This window comes from Micrasema longulum, unplaced genomic scaffold (assembly GCF_059751315.1).
Source record: "Micrasema longulum isolate JH-2025_06_02 unplaced genomic scaffold, ASM5975131v1 h1tg001296l, whole genome shotgun sequence".
Lineage (NCBI taxonomy): Eukaryota > Metazoa > Arthropoda > Insecta > Trichoptera > Brachycentridae > Micrasema > Micrasema longulum.
This window is the reverse complement of record NW_028278483.1, coordinates 165,032-189,579: the sequence shown is the minus strand read 5'-3', so window position 1 is coordinate 189,579 and position 24,548 is coordinate 165,032. Positions and strand designations below refer to the sequence as shown.

Here is a 24,548-nt window from a genome sequence, read left to right as displayed (position 1 = left end):
TATAAAATACAATAATTGTTATTTTTATTAAAATATAAATAACATATTTACATATTATTGGGTTATATTTACCACAATTAATTGGAGTAAATTAAGACCCCAGCAGTCTGATTCGAAGTTTGCAATAATTTAACACGAGCTCGTGTTAACATGGGTGCTATTCTGAACCACTCTCGTGGCACGAGAAAACAGTTTTTCTCGTGTATTTTGTAGATAACTACACGAGATAATATGGCCACGAGAGCGTTTGGAATACCAGCCCAGAATACGGATTTGAATTTACGTTCGAAGGAAAGTACGGCTGTGTTCATTTCAGCTTTAACTTGCGATAGCATGGACTCAAAATCAGCTGGTCGAGGAAAAATTTGGCACATTTTAAGATTAATGAAAAATACTTATGTTATAATTAAAATATATCTTTAAAGGAATAACCTTTTCAGCTTCGATTTTAGAGACTTTTCAGCAGATGGGAAAGAGAGGATATGGACGGAAGTTATGAAAAATACACCACAATACAGCATCAATTATTAATGTCAAGGAACTGAGCAAACACAATGTATGTAGCGATTCAATCGAAGTATGAAAATATAATCAAAATAGTTTATTTATCTCCCAATCTGATGTTTTAACTAATTTAAGTTAAATTAGCATATTTCTGTTGGTCATAATCAGTATGAAAAGTGGTAATAATATTGTCCAGACATTAAAATACAAAATGCCACTCTTGTTGGATGATTTCCTAGTGGTTATCCTTTCATTGCTCCCATGCTGACCGAACTGTGCCGGGGTGGAACGCGTCGGGAGCCTCTTCAGGTTGTTCAGTTGCGGTTCTTTGTTCGGCGGTAGTTTGGGAGTGCAGCTGTCCTTGTACGGGCCCATACAAGCTCCCCGGGCTATGGCGTGGGGGATGTAGGATTGGTCAAATGTTCCACTAAACAACTGCGTAGCCCTGGGGCCTGAAAATTGGAAACATTGTTTATCTGTATGTTTAACTTTAAATATAAGCACTTTTTTTATATATATTTGGACCCCTGTATTTAGTAGCCTTACGTGTCATGTACAAGGCTAAGGTACTCGGAAAAAAAAAAAAAGTTTTTGTTTGTCTTGGAAATGGGATGTTCGATTTCGTCGCTTTTAAATAAGCGGTAAGCGTAATGGTTTCGCGTCTAGTTATTCCAGAATTCCGTAGTTTGTGCTTAGCTTTTATCACATTCTTTTTCAGTGCAGTTAGTTCATTAGACCACCAGGGGCAGGGTTCTCTATATTTAGTACTGTTTTTTGGTATCATTGTTGAATTGCATCCCTCAGTTAGTTAGTGCTTGATTAAGATTGTTAATTTGATTTTCCAAATCTCGAGAGTTACTTGTTTTTGAGACTTTTCTGTCAGATAGTTCTTTTTGTACTATTTGTTTAAACAAATTCCAGTCCACATTTTTAGTTGGATATTTGAAGATTTTAGACTGTTTGTGTGGTATTTTAGTGCTGGTATTTATTGTGAAAGTAATGGGATTGTGATCGCTAAGAGAATTCAATTTATCAGCAACTTCCCAATTTGTAACACTTTTTAAGTAAGTCGAGCAAAAGGTTACGTCAATAATGCTTTTTATGTGAAGAGTGCCACGAAACGTTTCAAATGTAAGCACTTTAAATTGTAATAAAAACTCTGAATACTGCCATACATGAAACGGTACTTATTTCTATTAATTTTAAAACTATCTTTATATTGTTTTTTTTCCTTCGCTATGTTTAAACTGATTTATTTAAATGTATGTTGTGTTTATGTATTATATCGCTAACTTATAAACCCTATGGCAATCATAGATTTCCTTTTGCAGGATTTTTACCTGAGAGTGGCCATTGTCCGGGATTCTGATTTCATTTCACACACATAACTGTATTTTGCATTCTTCCGGATGTTTTATAATTAATGTTATATTTTTTTAACCTTATATTGATTATAATAACAAAAATACTGTATTTACTTTTGACAACCTTTTGACTATGAATTTCTCACCAGTGACTGGGTTTCATAACAACCACATCTTCAAACTGAAAGGATATTAATAAAGAATAGAAAATAAAATAGTAAGAGATGAAAATTAGACCAAGTTTTTTTTTACTAGATTGAGTTTTTCCACTGACATTTCTTGGTGAAACTGCATTTGAATTATAATGATAAAAACAATTTATTCAGTTTAATTCCACTTTTATTTATATCCACCACATATATATATATATATATAATTTTCACCAGTGACCGGGTTTCGTTGTGACCGACATCGTCAGACTCGCTGGTCTCCGGAAACTAAATAAATTCTTATGTTACGTAGGAACTACCAACCACCGGCACCTGTACTTACAATTATATTTTTTACATCTGTTTACACTATATTATATATTCATATAATTATTATTACTTAAAACATAAATTTGTTCATTCCCATAATTATATAAAATCACTACCCCACCCCTGCACTTGTAAATAACATAAAAAGTTGTTTTGTCTCCCACCTGTCTGATGATGTCGGTCACGACGAAACCCAGCTACTGGTAAAAATGATATATAAAAGAGTAATATAACTAAATACAGTATTTTTGTCACTATAATTATTTTTCGTACAAGGAAGTTTAGTGGTTTTTTTGGATTATCAAATTAAGCAAAAAATTTATTTTTTTATTTTAGGAAAAAAATTAAGGAAATCTATCACAACACTCTTTCATTGGTTGATTCCGAAGAAGTATTAACGTCACGACGTTCAGAATAGTTTGTTTTTATTAAAATCATTTTATTCATTTTTTCATACATTTTCAATAAACTTCGCTGTACAAATTAATGCTCTAATTTTTACCGCACGTAAGAAAACATTTTTATATCCAATTTCCTGTAGCACTGAACTTCCTCATTCATATGCAGTTTCATTAAGGAATGTCAGTAGAGATATATTACGGGTGCTGTAAACTACCATAAAAATGTTCATTTGGCATAAATATGCTTTAGCTATATGTAACATTTAGATTACCTGTAGCATACACCGGCACATCTTCTCCAGCGTGGGTTGCCCACCCGCGCGCCACGGCAGCCCTCTGGATGGTGTCTCGGTGCCTGTCCTTTCCGTCCCGGACCTTCCTGCGGCCAGCCGGGACGCCCCCGGGCCCGTTGGAGTACAGCAGCGTTGTGTACGCGCGCTGGTCGATATCAGATGGCTTTTTGTCCACTCCTGATCAAAATAAGTTCTCACCGCTGACCAATTTATCAATAGAAAAATTAACATTAAATCTGCATCAAAAATATTCAAGTTTATTAGTGAAAATTCTTGATGGAAGTTCATTGTAATTTATTGCAGAAATAAAAGGAGAGTGATGTTTGATGGAACTTCCTTTGTTTTAAAGTGACCATAAATTAGACAAATTGGGAATTCAATAAATAGGTAAGATAGGAGCATCAGGCCGTCAGCAGCAAGGCATATAAATCACCTAGATATTGCTGCTGACGACTTGCTTAAAAATAAATTTAATAAGCACAATATTGACGTCTTGACGTATGGACAATGTAAATAACCAGAACTGGCAAGAGATGCTTTGAAATTATTAGAGCAATTTGCCACACCCTACCTATGTGAACCATGGTACAAGGTGGGCATTAAAACTAAAAAGTGAAATTGACGACTCCAATTAGAAAATAATTTGGTTATTTGTGTCTCAAAAATAGAATCACAATATGTAAAATTGATTAAAAACAATAAACAGGCATAGCCTTCTCACTAATATAATAATAAGTAAGTATTTTTATTACAGTATATGACCTAAAATTTCTGCTTTTTACTAGCTTTTACCTAGCTGATGAACGTGAATTCAAATGCTTAACCAATTTTCCCTTATTATACAATGTGTTACCAAATATAGGATTCCCCCTGGGAGTGGCGTAACCACCCAACACCATGACGTGAGAGTGGTCGGCCGTGACGAGGACGAGTGTGGACTGCGGGTCAACACGCCTCATGACGGTGTGCAGAGCGCGCTCCAAGGAGAGGGTCTCATCGAGGGCGCGGTAAGCGTTATTGAAATGATGCGCGTGGTCTATTCTGCCTCCTGTCAAATATATTCAATAACAAAATATGATTTTGTGTACATTTATTATTTATTTTTATTATCATTATCATCATCATTGCCTTTCCGTACTTAATGGTGCATAGGGCACTGCACTGATGCACCAATCGCAGCGTATCTTGATCATGTTTGTTACATGAAGGTAAGATGATTAGTCTTACACTTCAGATACCAGTCCAGGGACTATGAAATATTTTAATGTGAAACAAATATTTCATACCTTTTGAAACAAATATTTTATATCAACCATGTCGGGAATCGAACCCAAGATATGGCAATAACAAGTGCAGATGATCAAAGTTCAACTCCCCTCACCCCTCACTCCATACACCCACAAACACAAACTACTACTCGACATATAGAGTTGATTTATTACCTCAGTATGTATTAGTTAGTTAGACACTGTTAAAATTATAAAATAGGACTTATATTCAATTTACCAATTGTCCCTCTATAATGTAGCATGTGTGGCTCTGAAACCAGTCAGCAATCAAATAAATAATAAGTGGTTAAAAAGAAAGCATTGTTATTTTGATTTTAATATTCAATTAAACTCATTCGTAAACATTTTTAATGATTGTGGCTAGGTTAGAGAATGATTCATGAGAAAATCACTTGCTCAGTAATATAATTAGATACATGATTGCGGTTCCGTAATAGTTTTGCGGATTCTGATCTTGATCACAGACTTTAGGTTCTTTTGGATTATTGAAGAGTTATTAAAATAGTTTTAATTGAAATATTTGATTAATGGTAAAATTGTATATTTCGTTTGAAAAATATTTATTACGGTCATAAATATTATACTTTGAATACATTGTTATAAATTCTTTATGATATGCAAATGCATTGCCTTTTCAAAATAGAAAAAAACTCTTGTACTTGGAAAGGGAAATTAATAAGTATAGTTTTTATAAAAAGTGTTTAGATTTATAGTATTTATTTATTCAAAATTACACCCGTTTAAATATCAATGAACTTGTTAAGGTTTTTTAGGCTGTGCCCATGTCAAGCCATAATAAATAACAATAAAAAATACATAGTAAAATTTATTAGATTAAATTATAACGACATATGATGCAATAGAAAAGTTGATGCATGCCACGGATTGGAGAACCTTACTGGATGTCAAAAATAAAATATAAAAATAAGGAATAATTTAAAAAAAAAAATATTTATAGATGACAACCATGAAGTTTCGCATAAATAAATTGTCTATGTTTTTATGAATGTATGTATGTGTATGCGCATGGGTGTATGTACGTGTGTGTGTATGTACATGTGTATATATGTGTATATTTATATATACATGTGTGTATATGTGTGTATGTCTGTATGTATATGAATCAAAATGTGTATCCGAATAAGTGTATATTTTGTTTGTCTGTGCTCTATATTAATTTGTTAAATATTATAATATATAAAAATGTAATTGCCTAGCTTGGAACGGGGTATGTACCCTTGTTAGCTGGGCAAAGTGAATATGGAATTGTATTTTGATAAAGAGTGTGAATAAATAAATAAATAAATAGAATCAGAGATAATGTAGAACAAGTAGTTCTACATTATCTCTGATGCAGAACTATTACTAGTTAATAGAATAACAATCCAGAAAAACAAAGTATAAATTATTTAGATTTAGAATTTCTTTTTTGAAATTCACAAGCCACTTTTTGTGCCTCTTTGGTGTAGTTGGTGTCATGCAGAGATAATGTAGAACTATTACTAGTTGTGTCATGTATTTTTCTAAGTTCGGTACTTAAGGTATTCCTGTGATATTTAATTTCAAAAATACATAATAGTATGTAAAATTTACCAAAAATTGATAAATCAGAAAGTAATATTCACTAGATGTGTTTAAAATTAGTTTACTTAGTAGATTTTTTATAATTGAATCAATAAGTGGTAAGTGAGGATACAATTATATACGAGTATGTTATTAAGTTTAATAATAAGTAATTAAATAATTATGTACCCTCAACCATTAGAAAAAATCCATCTTCCGCTTTAGTGAGCATGTCGAGGGCTTTAGATGTCATCTCAGCGAGAGAAGGATCTCCGGTCGGACCGTCATCACGCTCAGAATCAAATTCCATGTGAGAACTGGAAAACAAACCTATAAAAATAAAACCCTATTTAAAAAAATATGTCCTTAAACATGATTAACGGCTTATAAACTCATTCTATAGAATAATAGTTTGTATGTTATTAACGTAATTATTTACAATACAGTAAAGTTCTTTGTGTGAAATTAGGGACCCTGGACGTGTGTTTTCAAATTGATGGCCGCTTTCAGGTAAATATCCTAAAAAAGGAAATCAAGAGGAGATAAATCCGCCTTGTAGTGTAGTGATTGACACATTCGCCTACCATGCTTGAGGTCCTAGGTTTGAATCCTGGCAGAGTGTACGTGAAATATTAGAGTAAAATCTCTATACTCATAAACCCAACAGAAAAGAAAATAGAAATTATTTTTCCCATATGAAATAACTAAAATGTAATTAATATTATGCTAAACGTACGTAGAGGTTATTATACTAATATTAGCTAAACATACGTAGTGGTACAAGTGGAAAAGTAGAAAGATTAATGTTAAGAACAAGAGTTGCTATCATTTAAAACAAAACAGCCAATGGTAATTAAAAATCAGATCATGGGGTCTGTTTTCCCGATGATTCAGCTGCATTTGATTAAACAAGGAAGTTGTTCTATGTTGTCTATTTGTATCATCCAATGATTTAGCACCGGGGGTGCGAGTCACACAAATACGGAAAATGCTAACGAGTAGAGGGAAAAATTTGTCATCAAAATTTGATGATAATTTAAAATTATAAATATCGGGGTTGACTAATTATACAGGTTCCACTGAAGTTCTGTAAGTGGCTGTGCAGTGCAATATTTCATTGTTCATATGACTGAGTTTGGATAAGGAAATAATGATAAGACATACTCATTTATTCAGATTAGCTACAATAGCTGATTGCTGTATCAATGCACTATTAAGTTATGGAAAGTCTTGGTCATTGTTTACTCTTACCCAGCAAGAAGTCAGTAGAGTTAGTGTCTACTGCGTTAAGTTCCTCCTTATTAGTGACGTAACTGGCACTACTGCCACTCCGGTGCTTCTCTCGCAGCCAATCCTCAATCAAGTTCCTCCCGTCTAATCTCTTCCCTTCCTTGTGGGGAGGCTCGGGATCTGCTGTTGCCATCGAAGTAAAATGTCTTCTTCCACCACCTAAAACTACCTGCAAATATACAACTGGTCGTTCAAGTGAATTTTCAAATTACAGTCGGAGTATCGTTTCTATAGAGCTGGGACTAAAACAAAGATAAATCTCAAAAATCATTGAGTTTTGAGTATAAAAGTTTTTTGATATAAGGCATTATGTAAATTGCAGCGGCCCCTGTGGCGATTAGGGGTCTTCGAGATGTGATGCTACAGAAAAATATTAGGAATTTGCTGGAGAGACCACATCACTAATGACGAGGTTCTCAACAGAATCGAAGAAGGTAGGCACCTAATCAAAACCATCTCAGAGAGGCGAGCTCGATGGATCGGCCACATTATGCGCCATGAGGGTCTCCTGCACGACATCATAAAGGGAATGGCTGAGGGGACAAATTATAGAGGGCGCCCCCGACGGGAATATTTGGAGCAAGTGTGCAAAGATTTAAACTCATATGTCGAGCTGAAGAGGGCTGCAGAGAACAGAGACCAATGGAGGACGAGATGCAGGACTGTGCTTATAACCAATCCCCAGGATTGAGACTGCGAAGAAGAAGCGGCCCCTGTGGTGTAATAGCTAAGACGTTTGCCGCACGCACGGAATGTTCCAGATTATTTTCCCGGTAAGATCACAAATATTTAATAAATCCCTATCTGCATTGGTTCTCCAATTACAGCATATCTGGATTATTTGTGTTACATGGAAGCCTAGATGATCCATCTTAGCTTCAGGAGCTGAATAATTATTTCATGTCGACCTTGACGAGAATGCGGGAATTAAACCCGGGACCGCAGGCATGGTATGCACTAACCAATATACCACAAGGCGGACTTTCGGAAAGGAATCTGGTTTTATTTTGCATACTTCCTCCTCCTAATGTTTCTGTCTTCATTATCAATTATTTTTTATAATTCTTTCATATTTTTTTTGCATGATTTAAATTCATATATGACATTGCATATTGCGTCTTATTTTTAATTGGTAATACCTTGATATTCCTGCCCGGCTCGTCCTCGATGAGTTGTCGCGCAATGTCCTTACACTCAGCACGAGCTCCGACTTTGACCTTGGAGTCATCCTCCCAGTAGCGGCTCGGAGAATGCGCGTACAGAGCAGCCGGCGTGGCGTGCGTCACACGAGTTGTTGTCACTATGCCCGTAGCTTTACCTGAAATTTACACCTTTTTTGCTTAAATTTAACCAGCAAGGCGAGTGCCAGAATTTTACAATTTTATTTGGGTCAATTAACAGTGCAAAATAAAAACCACAATTTTTTCATTATTATTATTACACTAGATTTAATGGTCCCTAAGTAAATTTTATCTCAAAAGCTCAATCAATTGAGTCTCTTATGGTGCGGAAAAGGAAATGATTGAGTGGATTATTGGATCGCTATGCCAATCCAAGTAAGTAATGTTTTAATTATGATGAAAAGGTTAACTAAATAATAGTATTCAAAGGACATTATTTTTTTCCCCTCACGTATCAAAATGTTCAATACCTTCCTCTTGAGCCCAGTCAAGTAGCGATGGTACTCTGCCCTGATAGCTCTTGACACATTCTCCAAACTTGATGGTAGAGTCTACTCCCAGCGTCTCGTAGTTGGCCTTCACTCCGCACATCAGGGCCGTGGCACACGCTGATGACTCGCCTATCTGAGCATCCATATTATATGTCTGTAAATACCATAATATAAATATGGATTATTTATTACAACTGCTATCATCATCATCATCATGGAGCATACATCGACAGAATGACAAACATATTGCTACATTCTACCCTTCTCCTCACTAGCGTTGCCAGATGCCTGTTTTTAGATGGAACAGCCGATTTTTTATGTCTGTTCGGCCGCAAAAAGCTTCCTGTCCTGTCAATATATCAATACCTGGCACTTGGACTGATAAAAGGTTATTTTTGTGAAAAGGATTTTAAGCGTTATGGGGAATGTATAGACATACAAAAGAAACAGTCTTGCTGTTAACGCTGAAAAAGAGAATTATGTGTTTTTTTTCAGTAAGCCGTTAATAGATATTTATATAAATGTACTTCATCAGTAATAATGTGTTCCTCACTGGGAAATTCAATGCCGAGGAATACATTTTACAAGTTAAAAATATATAAATGTATGTAAATATACTTCTTCTTCCAAGTCGGTCCCTCAATGCTGAGGATCGTGATCACCTTGAACACTTCTGATTAGTCTGTTCCACTCCAGTCTGTCCTCAGCCCGACGAACTGACTCATCAAATTTTAGCCCAGTAGCTACCTTTATTTGGTCAGTCCATTTATATGGGATTCTACCCCGGCTTCTCCTACCTTCAACTCGGCCAGACATTATTGCCTTTTCTAGATTGTCTGGCTCACGTCTAGCAATATTTCCAAAGAAAGACAGTTATTCTTCTCAAACACACCACTGATAGACGAGTTGTAATATGGAGCTTTTCCAGCATCGATGCATTCGTCCTTCTGGCTGTCCAAGGCACACTCAGCAGCCTTCTCCGACACCACATCTCGAATGCATCGATCCTCTTCCTCTCGAAGGCACGCATTGTCCACGTTTCAGCCCCATATTGGAAAACGGAGAATACCAGAGGGCTTCCATCAACCGCATTTTTGTGTTTATTGATATACCTCGATTTTGCCAAATCTTCTTTAAACGGTTTATTGCTTCTTTGGCCATTACAAGTATTCTATAAATGCACAAATAATATTTGGCCTTTATAGTAAACACTAGGAATTTCAAATTACATCTGTCAACCTTACCCCCCAACCCCTTCCCCCAACAAAAGAGAATGGCCGTTTTCAAAACACTGAAAAATAGGTGGATTGATTTTTATTGCATTATAATTATTTTGTAAACGCGCTAACGAGTCAGATTAATATCTACTTGATTTTCTTTTGCAATTTTTTTTACCTAGTTTCTACTAAATAAATAAAACGAAAAACGACAACAATAAATAAGAATCCTCCCATCGTAATTTTACTGTGCCGTGTGATTGGAACGGTACCTTGGAGAGCCCCACGGCGGGGAAGGTGTCCCAAAGCAGGTCCTCCTCCTCCCCCGGCCGCCCCGCCCGCTGCCCGCGCAGGATGCGCGCGGCCGTGATGGTGGGCAGCCCCATTCCGTCCCCCACGAGCAGCACCACGCTCCTGAAGGCCCTGCCCCTGCCCTGCCCCGCGTGTCCCGAGGCGGGCTGCAGCCTCTTCTCCAGGGCGTCACGCGCTTCTTGGTACCAGTAATAGCGATCTGGAAATATGCATTTTGATCAAATATTGCACCTGTCACACTATTTTCTTCACAGTGAAACTTTCTTGTTATCTTTTTTTAAATTCCCTTTCCGCACCTAATGGCTCATAGGGCTCTGCATTGATACACCAACCGCATACTTTTGTTACATGAAGGTAAGATAATCAGTCTTACCCTTCAGGTGCTATGAAATACTCTAGTGTTAGAACTTAGAACACATTTTTAAATCAATATTTCATGTCAGCTATATGTGGAAGTTCAATGGTCTTTTTATTTGTTAATAGACTAAGCCAAAATGTATCTGTTATTTATTTCCTACCAAACATCACCGTGCACGCGAAGACAGTACCCATAAATTATACAGTACCTATTTTAAAAGAAAAGTAGGTACCTAAATTTGGGCTAAAAATTAAAAAATATGTGAATACTAGCCGTCAAAGTACCGGAAATTAACAAAAGATGAGCGGTAATTTTAAAAATTATCCGGTAAACTCTTCAACACGAATAATATTTTTTTTGAACACTGAATAATGTATTATTATTTTACGACATTGTAGAGCATAATCTTCAAGAGGACCAACACAAAAGTAAGATACAAACAATTCAATATGCGTAAGTAACTAAATAAAAGCAAAAACCAAAAAATATAATTTTGCATTGTAATTTATTTTATATTCTTACGGATAGTGATATTATCGATACTTATAATAATTTATTTCAATTCATTGTCATAAAACATATATGATTATACATGTTACTTTAGTAAAATAGGTGCGAAAGTCACGGTCACTGATATCAATATGCTTCTTTTTTGGGTGATACCGTGTGTGTTGGATTTGTTCCGACTATTTGTTCGGCTACCATTGCAGGAGCCATCTTCAGGGTAAACTGTGCGCTTTGTATTACATAGTATGTGTGTAAGTACTAGTAATTTGTACCGTGTCGTAGTCGGCAGTAGGCACATTTCTATTAGTTTTTGTAGTATGTTGTGCTGGGAACCATGTTGAGTTTAATTTGAGCCCGTCGTTTTTGTTTATGTTATTTGGGTGTCTTTTATTATACTGTCATATTTATTATGTACAGAACGTTACCGACAGGATAGCCAAAGTGCTGAAAAAACATAATATTGTAACAACGTTTGAAACTGGGAAAAATAAAGAACTATTTATAAAACCCAAAAGATAAGAATCCCCTGGAAACGGAAGCTGTTTATAAACTAAGTTGCCAGGGATGTGATAAAGTGTACATAAGACAAACAGGGCGCACAGCAAAGAAACGGATTGACGAATACAAAAGAGCACGTAAACTTGGGTACCCTGACAAATCTGCAATAGCGGAACACTTTATAGACACCGGACATTTTTTTCGCCTTCGAACCAAAAATGTTACATAAAACCAGTAATTACAGTGCACGAATAATAAAAGAGGCAATTAAAATACACATACACCCAAATAACGTAAACAAAGACGACGGGCTCAAATTAAACTCAACATGGTTCCCAGCACTACATACTACAAAAACGTGCCTACTACCGACTGAGACACGTTATAAATTACTAGTACATGTTGTACAAAACACTCAGTTTATCCTTAAGATGTCTACTGCAATGGTAGCCGAAACATCCAACACACACGGTATCACCCAAAAAAGAAACATATTACTTTAGCGAACATTCCCGTGTCCTGGAAATCCTGGAAAATATAATCCATCGGAGATTAGTCCGCCTCGCGGTGTATCCGTTAGTTCAATTGCCTACCCTCCCCGAAGCCCTGAGTTTGGTTCCCGGCAAGGTTGAAGTGAATTTTCATATTATATTATTTGATTTATTGACTTATTGACTCCGCAACACTAGCCACGGGACCACAACACTCGGTTGTTACATAATAAAAAAATAAAAATATTGTCATTTTTCAATGATTTTTTTTTTGTTTCTTTAATTTTATTTTGAATTTATTTCACTCACTTAATTTAAGTAGGAAGGTTATTAATAACGTTAACGTTTCTTATGTCCAATGTATGTCATTTATGCTGGAATTGATCAAATGTTAAGAGTGCTAGTGTTAAGTTTTGTTTTATTGTTTTCCAATAATTATCGATTTTCACAGATGCGCTGCGATCGGAGTGTCAGTGCTGAGTGCAGTGCCCTGTGCGCCATCTGATGTGGGTAAGGGAATGACGACGATGAGGACAATGAACACGGATTCGCCGTCACAAAATATTTTTCCAAAGTTATTGTTTATTTTATTTGGATTTTACCTGTTACGTTTTAAGATAAAAATTGATGGGGAATTCGATATTATTCAACAATATTTAGAAAATTTCCTAATGTTTTAAAGCGGTGGCTCTTATCATTGGCTGATTCACATGAACTAGTGACGTCGTTCGAAGTAGTTTGTTTTTATTTTTTTTAATCAATTTTTTTCATACATTATCAAGAAACTTTGTCGTCCAATTTAATGTTCTAATTTTCACCGCGCTTAAGAAAATATTTATCATATCCTATTTTCTGTAGGGCTGAATTTCCTTATTGGAATGCAAAAATAACGTTACGTTTTCAAGTAAAACTGATTCCGCTAGTTTTCATAAAATTTAAAATCTCACAACTCGATATCATTTATTAGATATTTATTTATTTGATTTAAATGAACAATACAGCACAGATATGGCTTTCTCTTTAAACTATTGCGAATATCCTAATTGATAGCCCACAGTCGCTGTATTTACGTAGAACTCATCAATAAATACAATCGTTTTGTCAGGTCAATTAAAGATATGGCTACTAAATGTATCTAATATTAGCTTAACTTTAACTTAAATACCTACTTTTATTTACTCTAATTAACTGTTTTTAAGTTTTAGTTATAAATATAAATTTACGTGAAACAGAAGGAGAGGACAGATCATTTCTTTATATCAACTTATCGGCGCTAGACAATGTCTTCTCCCTTTCATATATTTTAATTGTTTTTTCATCCCCCCCGTGTCCATAGTAAATAATGTGAATTCTAGAAATAGCTATCATATACCTTGCATTTTGTTAAATACTATGATTTCCATAATAAAAAATAAATAAATGTATTTCTTTAAATTTATCATTATTGACCTTCATTTGTTTGATATGAATTAATTATTTTTATTTATTTACATACATAAGTTTATTGTACATTATTTGAGACAGTAAGTCCCAACTCCATGGGACTAAAAGTCCTGTGTTGAGATGGGACGAGCAATTATATGACACAGGCACATGAGTATATCACCACAAAAATAATTAGAAAAAAAAAAATCAAAACATACGAGTATATATGGCACATCAATGTGGTAAACAGTAAACTCGAGCATTTAGAAAATATATTTCATCAAACATTTTTTAATAACTTTATCGGTCGATTGAAAGAAATTACACCACATCGCAACAAACCGAACGATGGTTTTTAAATTAGTAAAAACTAGATACATATAAAATATAAATGTAGGTGTACCTTTCTGTTAGTTTAATTCAATAATAAGTCAATAATTTCAGTTATTTCACGAGAAAGTACTCTTTTGAATGATAAAACTCACACAATATCCTTTTAAATAATTAACAAACCTTGGAGGGTTTTCTCTTCATCTCCCCTAAGACATGGCACCAACCAAAAAACAATGATCACCACATGAAAACACCACATGTTTACTGTCCTTTTTACTTTTCAAAGAGTATGACACACGTTAGCAAATTCATAATTTGTTTCATAAATACAAAGAAAAATGTATTTTTTTTAATTCACACAGACGCACGACCACACTTCGTTACAAATATTTACATGCCTAACTTCGTGTTTAACAAATAATATAATGCTTTTATTCCCGAACATAAGCATTTTGGACTGACAAAGATGCGAACGTCTATCGTCTATACTCGGCCGCAGTAAGGCGCGAAATGAGACGCATACAGGATACAGGCGACACATTCTATAGATTTAACATATCTTTTAAATTGTTTTATTTATCTTAAGAAGAGTGTCGAAAATGCGCAAAAAATATAACGTAATTTATCATGGGCTTGTTTAATTAATACGTATTTATTGTGAAGAAAACTTGAGTACTTAGGGCATGTGATAAGAGGCGAAAAGTATAACTACTTTAATCATTCTTTAAGTGTGGATTGAAGGAAGACGAGCTGCAGGAAGAAGGCGCATCTCTTGGCTGAAGAATTCGCGAGACTGATACTGGATACTGGTTCCATCGCAGCACGCAGTCCTTGTTCAAGGCAGCTGCAAACAAATGCGATGATATCCAACCTCGAGTAACGATAAGAAGTATCAATTGTTTATTAATAATTAATTTAGTATAATTAGTTGTATTATGCATTTAGTTATATAAATCTTTTAAGTACATTTTTAACACAAGTACATAAGAAAACGATTGTTTAAATACGATGTTTATTTTTTTAATTGCGTGATTTCTAAAAAACGGCGTTTTAAAATGGTAAAATTCGTACGTAAAACCCAGTAAACCGAATGTTGCAATTATTGATGCGGAGGCCATAAAACTAGCATTAAAAAAACCTTTATTAAAACACGAGTACAATCAACGTACATATTTTTACGTATGTAAAAACTTACGTATGTTAACTTTTCGGTAATTAAAATATTGGAATACATACGACTCTGCTGATACTCCAGTTTTAATTTCAATGTACCAAATCTTATGTTTTTCGTACATTCTACTTTTTTTTTGTGATTACTTTACGTTTATAAACTAATCAATTTAGTAACGATGAATCCCCTTGCCGTATAATAAGACTCGGGGCTGCGGAGACAAATCCCTTAAATATACCGATTTATATACTTTTAGGAAATCAAGAAAATCTTGAGTGAGTCCCGGTGCCACCCCTTATGTATGGAAGCGAAGTATGGAATTGGAAAACAATGATAAAAGTAGGATTAATGCTGTCAAAATGCGATCTCTCAGGCTAATGTATGGTAAAACTATATACGATAAGTGCACAAATGTCGAGATCCGCGCATTGTGTAAGGCCGAGATAAGCATTATCGACAAAATCGAGAAAGGAGTTCTGCGTCGGCAAAAGAACTACTGAAAACATTTACGATAGGTGCAGAAAACGAGGAAGAGCGAGAAAGATATGGAATGATCAAATTCAACAAATACCTACTTGAAGGCAGACCATGTAAAAAGTCTTAATAATCGGCGCGCGTGCATGAGAAGATTTATGAATGGAGAAGAAGTGAGGTATGTACGCAAAGCCAGAGTGATTCGGCGTTCTATCCTGTCTGCCTAACCCTGCGGGAAAAGGGCGTGATAGTTTGTTTATTGTTTAACCAAATATTGAAAAATAATACTTTTTCTATTTTTTGTAATGCTATAAAACGTCATGTACGCGTATTTTGTACATGCACAGTTGTTTTTTGCTGGCCCAATGACCCCAAGAACTGGATCTCTCGGGGGACACCCGAACATCCGGCTTGGGGTATGGGATTGGAGCAGGAGGCGGGGGACCGAGGAAACGGAAAGTGCGAGGAAAAGGAGGGTTCCAACACCAGCTCCGAGTACCTACTTACAGTAGGTAGTCAGCAGTCAGCAGTCACATCTGTCGTCGTGCGGGAAATGTCAGCTTTAGTTATTTTGGAGCACATTAAAAACTGATTCACTCAATCATAACTCGCCAGCGATCGGCAACCGCGGTGTAACTTGTAAAAAGTCTTATCTGTTTGTAGTGAGGTAGTAAGAAAATTATTTTCACCGTGGGATTCCAGGTTCGAACTCCGCATAAGCGCGTATAAACGCGAACCTATAAATAAACACGACTAAAAGAAAACGGTCCCAAAATTTCAATATTTTAGTAAATCATGAGAATACAAATATTTCCTTTAAAAAAGGCTTCTATCAATATACTTGAGGTTTTTTTTTACTAAAATTAAAAGATGCAAATCAGTTGAAGTCCCGCTCTATATCTGCTAAATTTATTATAGAAATAAAAGACGACTGATACTTTAATCCATAGATTTGGAATATCCAGTGACCGGTTTCATCGCTTTCGCGACATCTTTAAGACTGGTATATTTATTAAGAAATTCAATGTATTTATACAAAACAGAGATAAGGATAGAGAATTTAAAATTATATGAGAGTAAATTAAATTAAATCATTCTCGTCTTAAGGATCATTTACAAAATGTTTCAGGTTAACTAATGAGTTGATATAATGATATTTCTGATGAGTTTAAGTATTGTATATATATTATTTCTAATTAGTCTTTTATTTCTATAATAAATTACAATGAACTTCCATCAAGAATTTTCACTTGCAAACTTAAAAATTTGAACATAAAATATAATTACGTTATGATCTTCTTCTTCTTCTTCTTTATTTATTGACTTTTTCACCTCCTTACTGGGGTGTTCTAGCCAGTGTCGAGTCCTTGATAAATTTACACATGTGTTAGTACTATATACAAGTAGTGTGATAACACATCGATATATAACAACTCGATACCATTTATAACTTTACATAAAATGTGGGGACAGGAGAGTTAGAATATGAGTACGAATATACTCGTAATAACGTTGATATCGGAGAGGTCGGATAGGAACTCACGATAACAATCATTTATGGGGCAGATCTTCCCCCTCAAGCTGACATTCGCACGTGGTAGAGTCCCGGATATGGATTCTGAACAGGTGAGAACCATTCGTTATGATGTTAATAAAGAAGCGATGATGGTGACAACATATTTTCAGTTCAGTCTCAAAATTAGCCTTTAACACTCCTGGCTACCGTACTCGTCACACATCTAACTGTTTATTCCGTGTACCATCCATACGTACAAACTATGCCCAGAACTCTCTACTTGTGCTAAACTTTCATTCTATCGACCCTTTCGATTGTAATAAGAACAACTTTGGACTCATAAAGGTAATAAACCAAAATCAGCGATCAAACATCCCATTTCCAAGATAAACTATTACGATTTTTTTCGAGTACTCGTACATAAGCCTTGTATATAACACGTAAGGCTACTTACGTGTTATATACAGGGGTCCAAACATATAAAAATAATAAAAAGTAATTTTAAAAAAATATCCGAATTGCTTTCAGAATTTCAGAAAAAAATTACGACGGAAACTGCGATTCGCAAAATAATGATTATGTCAACGCGACTTGGCTGCCCGAAAACGGGTGACAGTCAAACAGCTTACTTCGACCGAAATATTCAGCAAGCAATGACTTTCATTTACAGTACGATGCGTACCTACTGTACTAATGCACAGCACTTGGAACTACGCTTAACATCTAAAAGTGCTGCCTTTTCATTTCATTGATTAAAAGCTCTTTTTCTTTATAAATGGTTTTTTCTCCCATTTTCAACTTATATACAGTAATTAATTCAAATGGACCCCCTTTTCGGATCCAAGTATCCGAATGGAGTCCGGTCCCTATTGATTCGGATAGTTGGAGTTCTCATCTACTGTACATAGTTACGGTAACTGGTTACCCCTGCAATCTGCCACATTGCGGAGACGGTGTGAAGTGTGAAGAGGCAGCCATAGCGGATAGCCGCATCTTCCATCCGCACTTATGATCGCATTCACACTTCCTGGGCCGGGAAATGGCCGCCATTAAATTAAATATTAAAATATTATAAATTGCCCTCCAGAACACACTTTTAATACTTTTCTGGCAGCAGTTCAGATATTTTTATAATTAATGGCGAGCTGTCATGTATATAAACAGGCCGGAGAAATGTTCAAGGAGCGAAAACAAATCTGTACATAGAACACGGGAGTCCACTTTTTGCCGTTTTGATGGTAACAATGCAGAAATTATCGTAATAAGCTTTATTATACGTGAATAAAACATCGAAGTCCCAGATACGCTATTCCAACGAGTACTATTGTTATCAAAATAATAATTTATTTACATTAAAAGTTTTTTAAAGTTTGAAATTGTCTCATTTGGTTCATCATAAGTTATGATGTTTTGGAAATCGCCCAATCACAAAAGCTTGTTTCCTGAACATTTTTTCTTTCAGTGTGTTAATTATGTAATATATGTAGGACTCAGAAAAAAGGTAGATATTACTGGGAGACTTCTGTGTACTCGTGTACTATACTGTGTACTCGTGTACACAGAATAGGACGTTGAATAGACTACCTACTGCCATGACTGCCATGACTGCCATGACTGCCATGACTGCCATGACTGCCATGACTGCCATGACGCGCACTTGAAGCGCGAGACAGCAGATGATGATCTTTCCATCGGGTTTATTATAATATTACTGCTTGCGCCTTAGGTAGAGTGCTCGCATAGTGACCGCAGTGTAAAATATGTGTTAGCCTACGCATTCTTATCTAGCGACGACTTTACATACTAAATATGATTTAAAAGGGTAAATATTCACTTTGAAACTACTAAAAAATAAACTTTTGCGTTTTAATTATCCGTCTGAATATTTCATTTTTGACTGTGAATTTTTAAATTACGCAGTCGCTAATCACCTCTGTAGCTCAATCACAAATAACTATCGACGTGCTAATAAGCGACGTGATAATAATTTCTCACCATGGTTGTTTATCGTATTCGCGATCACAATGGAACATCCGTGAACACCTAATATTAAATGTCAAAATATTTACGCTTAGCGACGTATAATCCTGCTGCCCAATCACATATTTGAATTTCACCGGTGTAAATATAGAAAAAATTCCAAAACTGCTATATTAATCTATTTATTTATGTATTATTTATCATGCATTTTATTGCATTTAGCCGACTGTTGGCAAGCCAAATGTCAAGAAAAGCAGTCGCCATAGTAATTGTAATTTAATTTTCACTTTTTTGTATTAGATACTGCTTTCTATTTTGCAAATGCAATATATTGTATTATCTTTTATAGTAAACGTCGATTTTTCGCCAGTGGACTGTATTTATTTACGAGGAAAACAAAAAACAAACCGACACGAGCGTTGACTCGGAGATTATCCACGCGTTGACTGATGACTGCGATAATTTGTTGCATGTACATTATTGTTCATTGTGATCGCTCAACTTAGCATGTTTTTAAGCACGTCGATAATTATTTGTGATTGAACTACTGATGAGGATATAAATCCCGCAAAATGCAGGGAAATTTTGATGAATCTACTTGATTTCTCATCATCGTAATAATTTGTGAGAATTTACTCGATTTCTTTTGAATAATTTTCTTATAATATTTTTATTTACTAAAACTAACTAACTAACCATCACGCCATTTCCCCGGAGGGGTAGGCAGAGAGGATAGAACGCCACACCACTCTGTCCTGGCACACTTCCTTTGCTTCCTTCACATTCATACATCTTCTCATGCACGCACGTGCTTCGACGTATTCCGACTTTTCACATGACCACTTTCAAGAATTTGTTGTACTTGATCATGCCATGTCTTTCTCGGCCTTCCTCGACTTCTACAACCAGACACATTCGCATCATAAATCTTTTTAGCCGTTCTTTCATCATTCATTCGCTCCACATGACCGAACCATCGCAAAAGACCTTTCTTAATTTTGTCGATAATGCTTAACTCAGCCTTGCATTCTGCTCTAATTTCGACATTAGGGCACCTATCATACATTGTTTTTCCGCACATTCGCCTGAGGGATCGCATTTCAACAGCATTCAGTCTACTTTCGTCCCTTTTTTTCCAATTCCATGCTTCGCTTCCATACATTAGGGTTGGTACCAGAACTCCATTATGAACTGCTAATTTAGCATCTTGCGATAGACACTTATTTGCTACGACAGACTTTAAGGCACCATTAACTCTGTTACCGGCACTAACCCTCCTTTCAATATCCTTGTCCATATTTCCATCTCTAGTAAACATACTACCCAGATATACAAATTCTTCGACCTGTTTCAAACTATCTCCATTTACTACAATCTTACATTCAGTCATAGTTACATTTCTTTCAAAGACCATGACGTTCGACTTTTGCACATTCATTAGCAAATCACTCTCCTTGCACACTTCGTAAACCTTTGTAACCGAGGATTGCAGTTCCTCTTCGCTGTCAGCTAGGAGGACTGCGTCATCGGCGTACAGAAGGCAACTGACAGTTAGATTACTCATTTTCGCTCCCACATCCATATTTTTATTTATTTATTTACATGTACAATACTGCCAATTACAATGTACAGATATGAAATAATTAGGTATTTAGATAAACATGATAATTAAAATTAGGAAAACATGATAAAAAAAACACAATAGATTATTAAGGTCCACACATTATTAAACATTATTCTCTACCTTCCATAACTCATTTCACAAACACAAGAGTTACTAGCTATACTTACTCCACCCTGATACAGCAAAAACAAATCAAAATTAATACAACTTTCGGTCGTCTTTGACCTCTTGGATTGGCCTACTACTCGGTCAAAGTGTACAATATACTTATACTGTCCATAAAGACAATTAGTAAGTACTTGCAATATAAAATTCCTATTAAGAAATGGATAGTGGAGGTGGGTTGCGCACGGATCGATAAGTGGATCAAGCCAAATAGGTAAAAAATTGTGTCCTGATTATGAAATTATGTCACAAGGAATTTATTATGTTTTTTATGATTATTTTACTTTACATTGATTATTATGCTAACGACAAATATAAGGTTAATTATATGAATTACGTTCTTATTTTCTTATTATGTTAACTATGTTAAATAACTCATTTGAGGCATGTTTCATTATACTTATTGTAAAATGTTTCCTTCGGCAAGGGACACCCATTATTCAACAGTCAGGGCAACATTATTCTGTTCAAAAAATAATACAAACATTGTAAAAGTATAAATAAATATAACCAATAGTAAACAAAGACGAATGAGTCACAAATATATATTATGATACACATTATGATACTCGTACATAGTTAGAGAGGAAGAGTCCTAAACTGGTAATCCCAGCATGGAAAAGATCCACTTCTTTCGGTAGAATTTTTGGCAAGAATCTACTTGTTTTCCCATCATCAAAATAATTTTCTTTTAATGTTTTTGTGAGAATCTACTTGGTTTCTTCTAAATAATTTTCTTTCAATAGTTTTGTAAGAATCTACTTGGTTTCTTCTGAATGTTTCTTTTCGTGTTTTTTAAGAATCTACTGAATTTTGGAAAACTTTCTATGAGGTGAACAAAATATGAGTTTGTTTATAATGTTTAATTATATTATGTACCTTTGACTTCAGTTGTATTAAACATAAACGGTTCAAAGATCTTTTAATTACAATATTGTAGAATGATTCGAGTCGCTATTGTTAATAAATTCCGATATTTTGCTTTTCTTGCAAACACATTTTTTCACTAAATATTCCTTTTTTAAATAATACTGTTTCACCCGCATTATTTCGACAGCAGAAGACAAGTTATAAAATCTTTGGCAAAATTAGTTTATTTGTTAAGTGAGTGCCTAGTGCCTAGTGCCCACCTACCTAAATATAGTGGGACGAAGCGTTGCGCTTTTTTACATAACATATTTTGTGTAGTTCTAAACCACGTGGACACGTTTGTCACCATCGTCAGCTCTGGCGCTCTGCTTGGCCCCCTCGCTGCGCCGACGGCTGACGCTCGACCGGGTTGACCTGGCCCGGCTCCGGTACCCGACTTGAAGACTCCCAGCTGCGGGAATAACAAAATATTCCTGTAGCACTTAATGCAAAATCCAACAACCGGTATCACCTTTCCTTTAATTCACTCTCGCAAAGATGAGCGCGGTTCATATTACTGAAAAGTAAATATTCAGAGTTCTTTGCCTCTGAAATTTCCTTACGGTTGCTCCTCGATCGACAAGCTTCTACTTTATTTTTTCTGTTTCATCTTCAACAACTTCTTTTATAATAACTATTGACCCCCGGGAAAAATTCGTGGTATCCATTGTAGCTGGCGTTGCTTGTTCGCGGCGGCGCAGTCGGTTAGACAGTCAACTGCGAAACTGGCGTCGCGGGTTCGATGCCTGACAGTTTTTTTTCCCCTTAAATTGTTTATCTCAATTGTATATGTCTGGGTGTTGTGGTGTATTTTTCATAACTTCCTTCCATATCCTATTTCCACCTGCTGGCGAGCACCTGAAAAACAGGTGTATCGACGTCGTTTACACCTGTCGGAATATCGGCCTGCGTAGGTACCTGAGAAGATGTACGAATGTAGAGGAAGCGAGGTATGTATGCAAAGACGGCACTCACATCACAATGTGGCGTTCTTATCCTCTCTGTGTATCCCTACGAAGAAACGACGTGACGGATTGTTTGCTTATTTGAATCGAACACGGGACCTCATGCCCGAAAAGCAAAGGCGGCCTCCGTGGTGTAGTGGTCAAGACGCTTGACTCACGCACGGAAGGTTCCGGGCTCGATTCCCGGTGAGAACACAAAAATTCAGATGTGATTTTTCTCAAGCCTGGGTGCTCTGTGATGTAATTCACCACTGTAATTAGGCCTCCTGGCCTGTTGTGGTGCAAAAATAATGTAAAAAAAAAAAAACGTGCCAACCAGTATTCCTAGAAGCGGACTAACCTCCACTCAATCCAATTTTTCAGGATTTTCACCTAAAAAGTAGCCCTTATAGGGAAAGTTTAAAAGTCTTAAAACTGATCTAAATTTTTATTTCAATCGCGGAAGAAAAAAAAAACAGAGTTTGACAATGGACGCTTACATGTATGGGTATTTCAGGTTCCATGAATTATTACGTAATTATTGATGGAATATGAAATACCAATACATTTTTTTATTTTTTGTTGCCACTCCGAGGTCAAAGAATATTTATATATAAATATATATATATTTTTTTTTTAATTAACACTGTTTTTTTAGTACCTACATATCGCACCTTTAGGACGAAAACGACTCATCCCGAAAAATCAACTTTTTGGGAAACTCTAAAAGAAGAAAGTAAATTGTGACACCTTCGTATTCTTCCGTCGATTGTTCCGTATTTTTCGAAGTAAGCACCAAATTTTGAGTTGAAATCTATACCAAAGGTTTTTAGCTACGAATCTATAAAAAAAAACTTAATAAAAATAAATGATTATACAAGTTATTTAATGAGTCATTATTAGATTGAATACAAAACAAACATAAGCCTTTTGATAAATAAGATAATGACATAATTTTTATAAGGTCAGATCAGGTTACCAAACACATGTTTTTATTTATTCACGAAATGACATAAACGTATTACATAAACGGATACACTAAGATTATCGATAATTTAAATATTAAAATGACATTAACTTAAATAAGTCACTAAAATTATCGGTAAGCCGGAACGAAACAATCACAAAGCTAAATTGTTCATTTTAATATTTTAAAAAATAAAGTTAACATGCATTTGTATCGGAATAAAATCGACTCATCCGGCTTTCGGTCACTATATGTTTGTCTGTGTTGCGTCCTTTACACAGCAATATAAACATAACACTAATAGCGTCGCTTCCATATTGACACGGAACCTAAATTCTCTGAGTAACAAAGAGACCGATGTAACGGTTTTGTCCTATTCCCACCCAAATGTTGCGTTTTTTTTAATGCAGCAAGATGGATAATGTTCATTAAAGTCGTTTTATGGTCTTAACTCATTTTAAGCTTTTTTTGAGTTTAGTCGTTTTCGTCCTAAAGGTGCGATATGTCAAGTCAAATCATTTTCAGAACACAGATAGGGAAATTAAATGTAAAATAGAAATATCACGATCAATGGCATGAAATCGTTCTTCTGCAGTGGTAGGTAGTCTTAATTTAAAACTGAATACAGAACTACTGAAACATGGACTATTATTAAGGTGAACCGATATGAGGCTTTTGAAATATGGCTTTCCATGGACAAATTTAGAGACCGACGCCAACGCGGAGGTGCTGAGACGAGCCAGTGCCGAAAAAGAACTACTGTCCTTAATAAAACAGATAAAACCAGCGCATCTGGGCTATA

The 24,548-nt window shown here is 35.4% G+C and overlaps 1 protein-coding gene and 1 long non-coding RNA gene across 2 annotated transcripts; one reads left to right on the top strand and one right to left on the bottom strand.

Annotated features, from left to right (window-relative positions):
- Nucleotides 1-513: 513 nt before the first annotated feature.
- LOC148276035 (alkaline phosphatase, tissue-nonspecific isozyme-like) lies at nt 514-14,510 on the bottom strand. Its single transcript, XM_088234849.1, has 9 exons — nt 14,177-14,510; nt 10,345-10,583; nt 8,835-9,009; nt 8,323-8,501; nt 7,145-7,352; nt 6,083-6,223; nt 3,895-4,089; nt 3,021-3,218; nt 514-956 (listed from the first exon to the last, which is right to left on the bottom strand). The coding sequence occupies exons 1-9, from the start codon at nt 14,253-14,255 to the stop codon at nt 640-642; spliced, it is 1,731 nt and encodes a 576-aa protein (XP_088090975.1). The 5' UTR covers nt 14,256-14,510; the 3' UTR covers nt 514-639.
- Nucleotides 11,049-13,676, top strand: LOC148276036 (uncharacterized). Its single transcript, XR_015823876.1, has 2 exons — nt 11,049-11,170; nt 12,690-13,676. It is a non-coding gene; the product is annotated as an uncharacterized LOC148276036 (long non-coding RNA).
- Nucleotides 14,511-24,548: the final 10,038 nt, after the last annotated feature.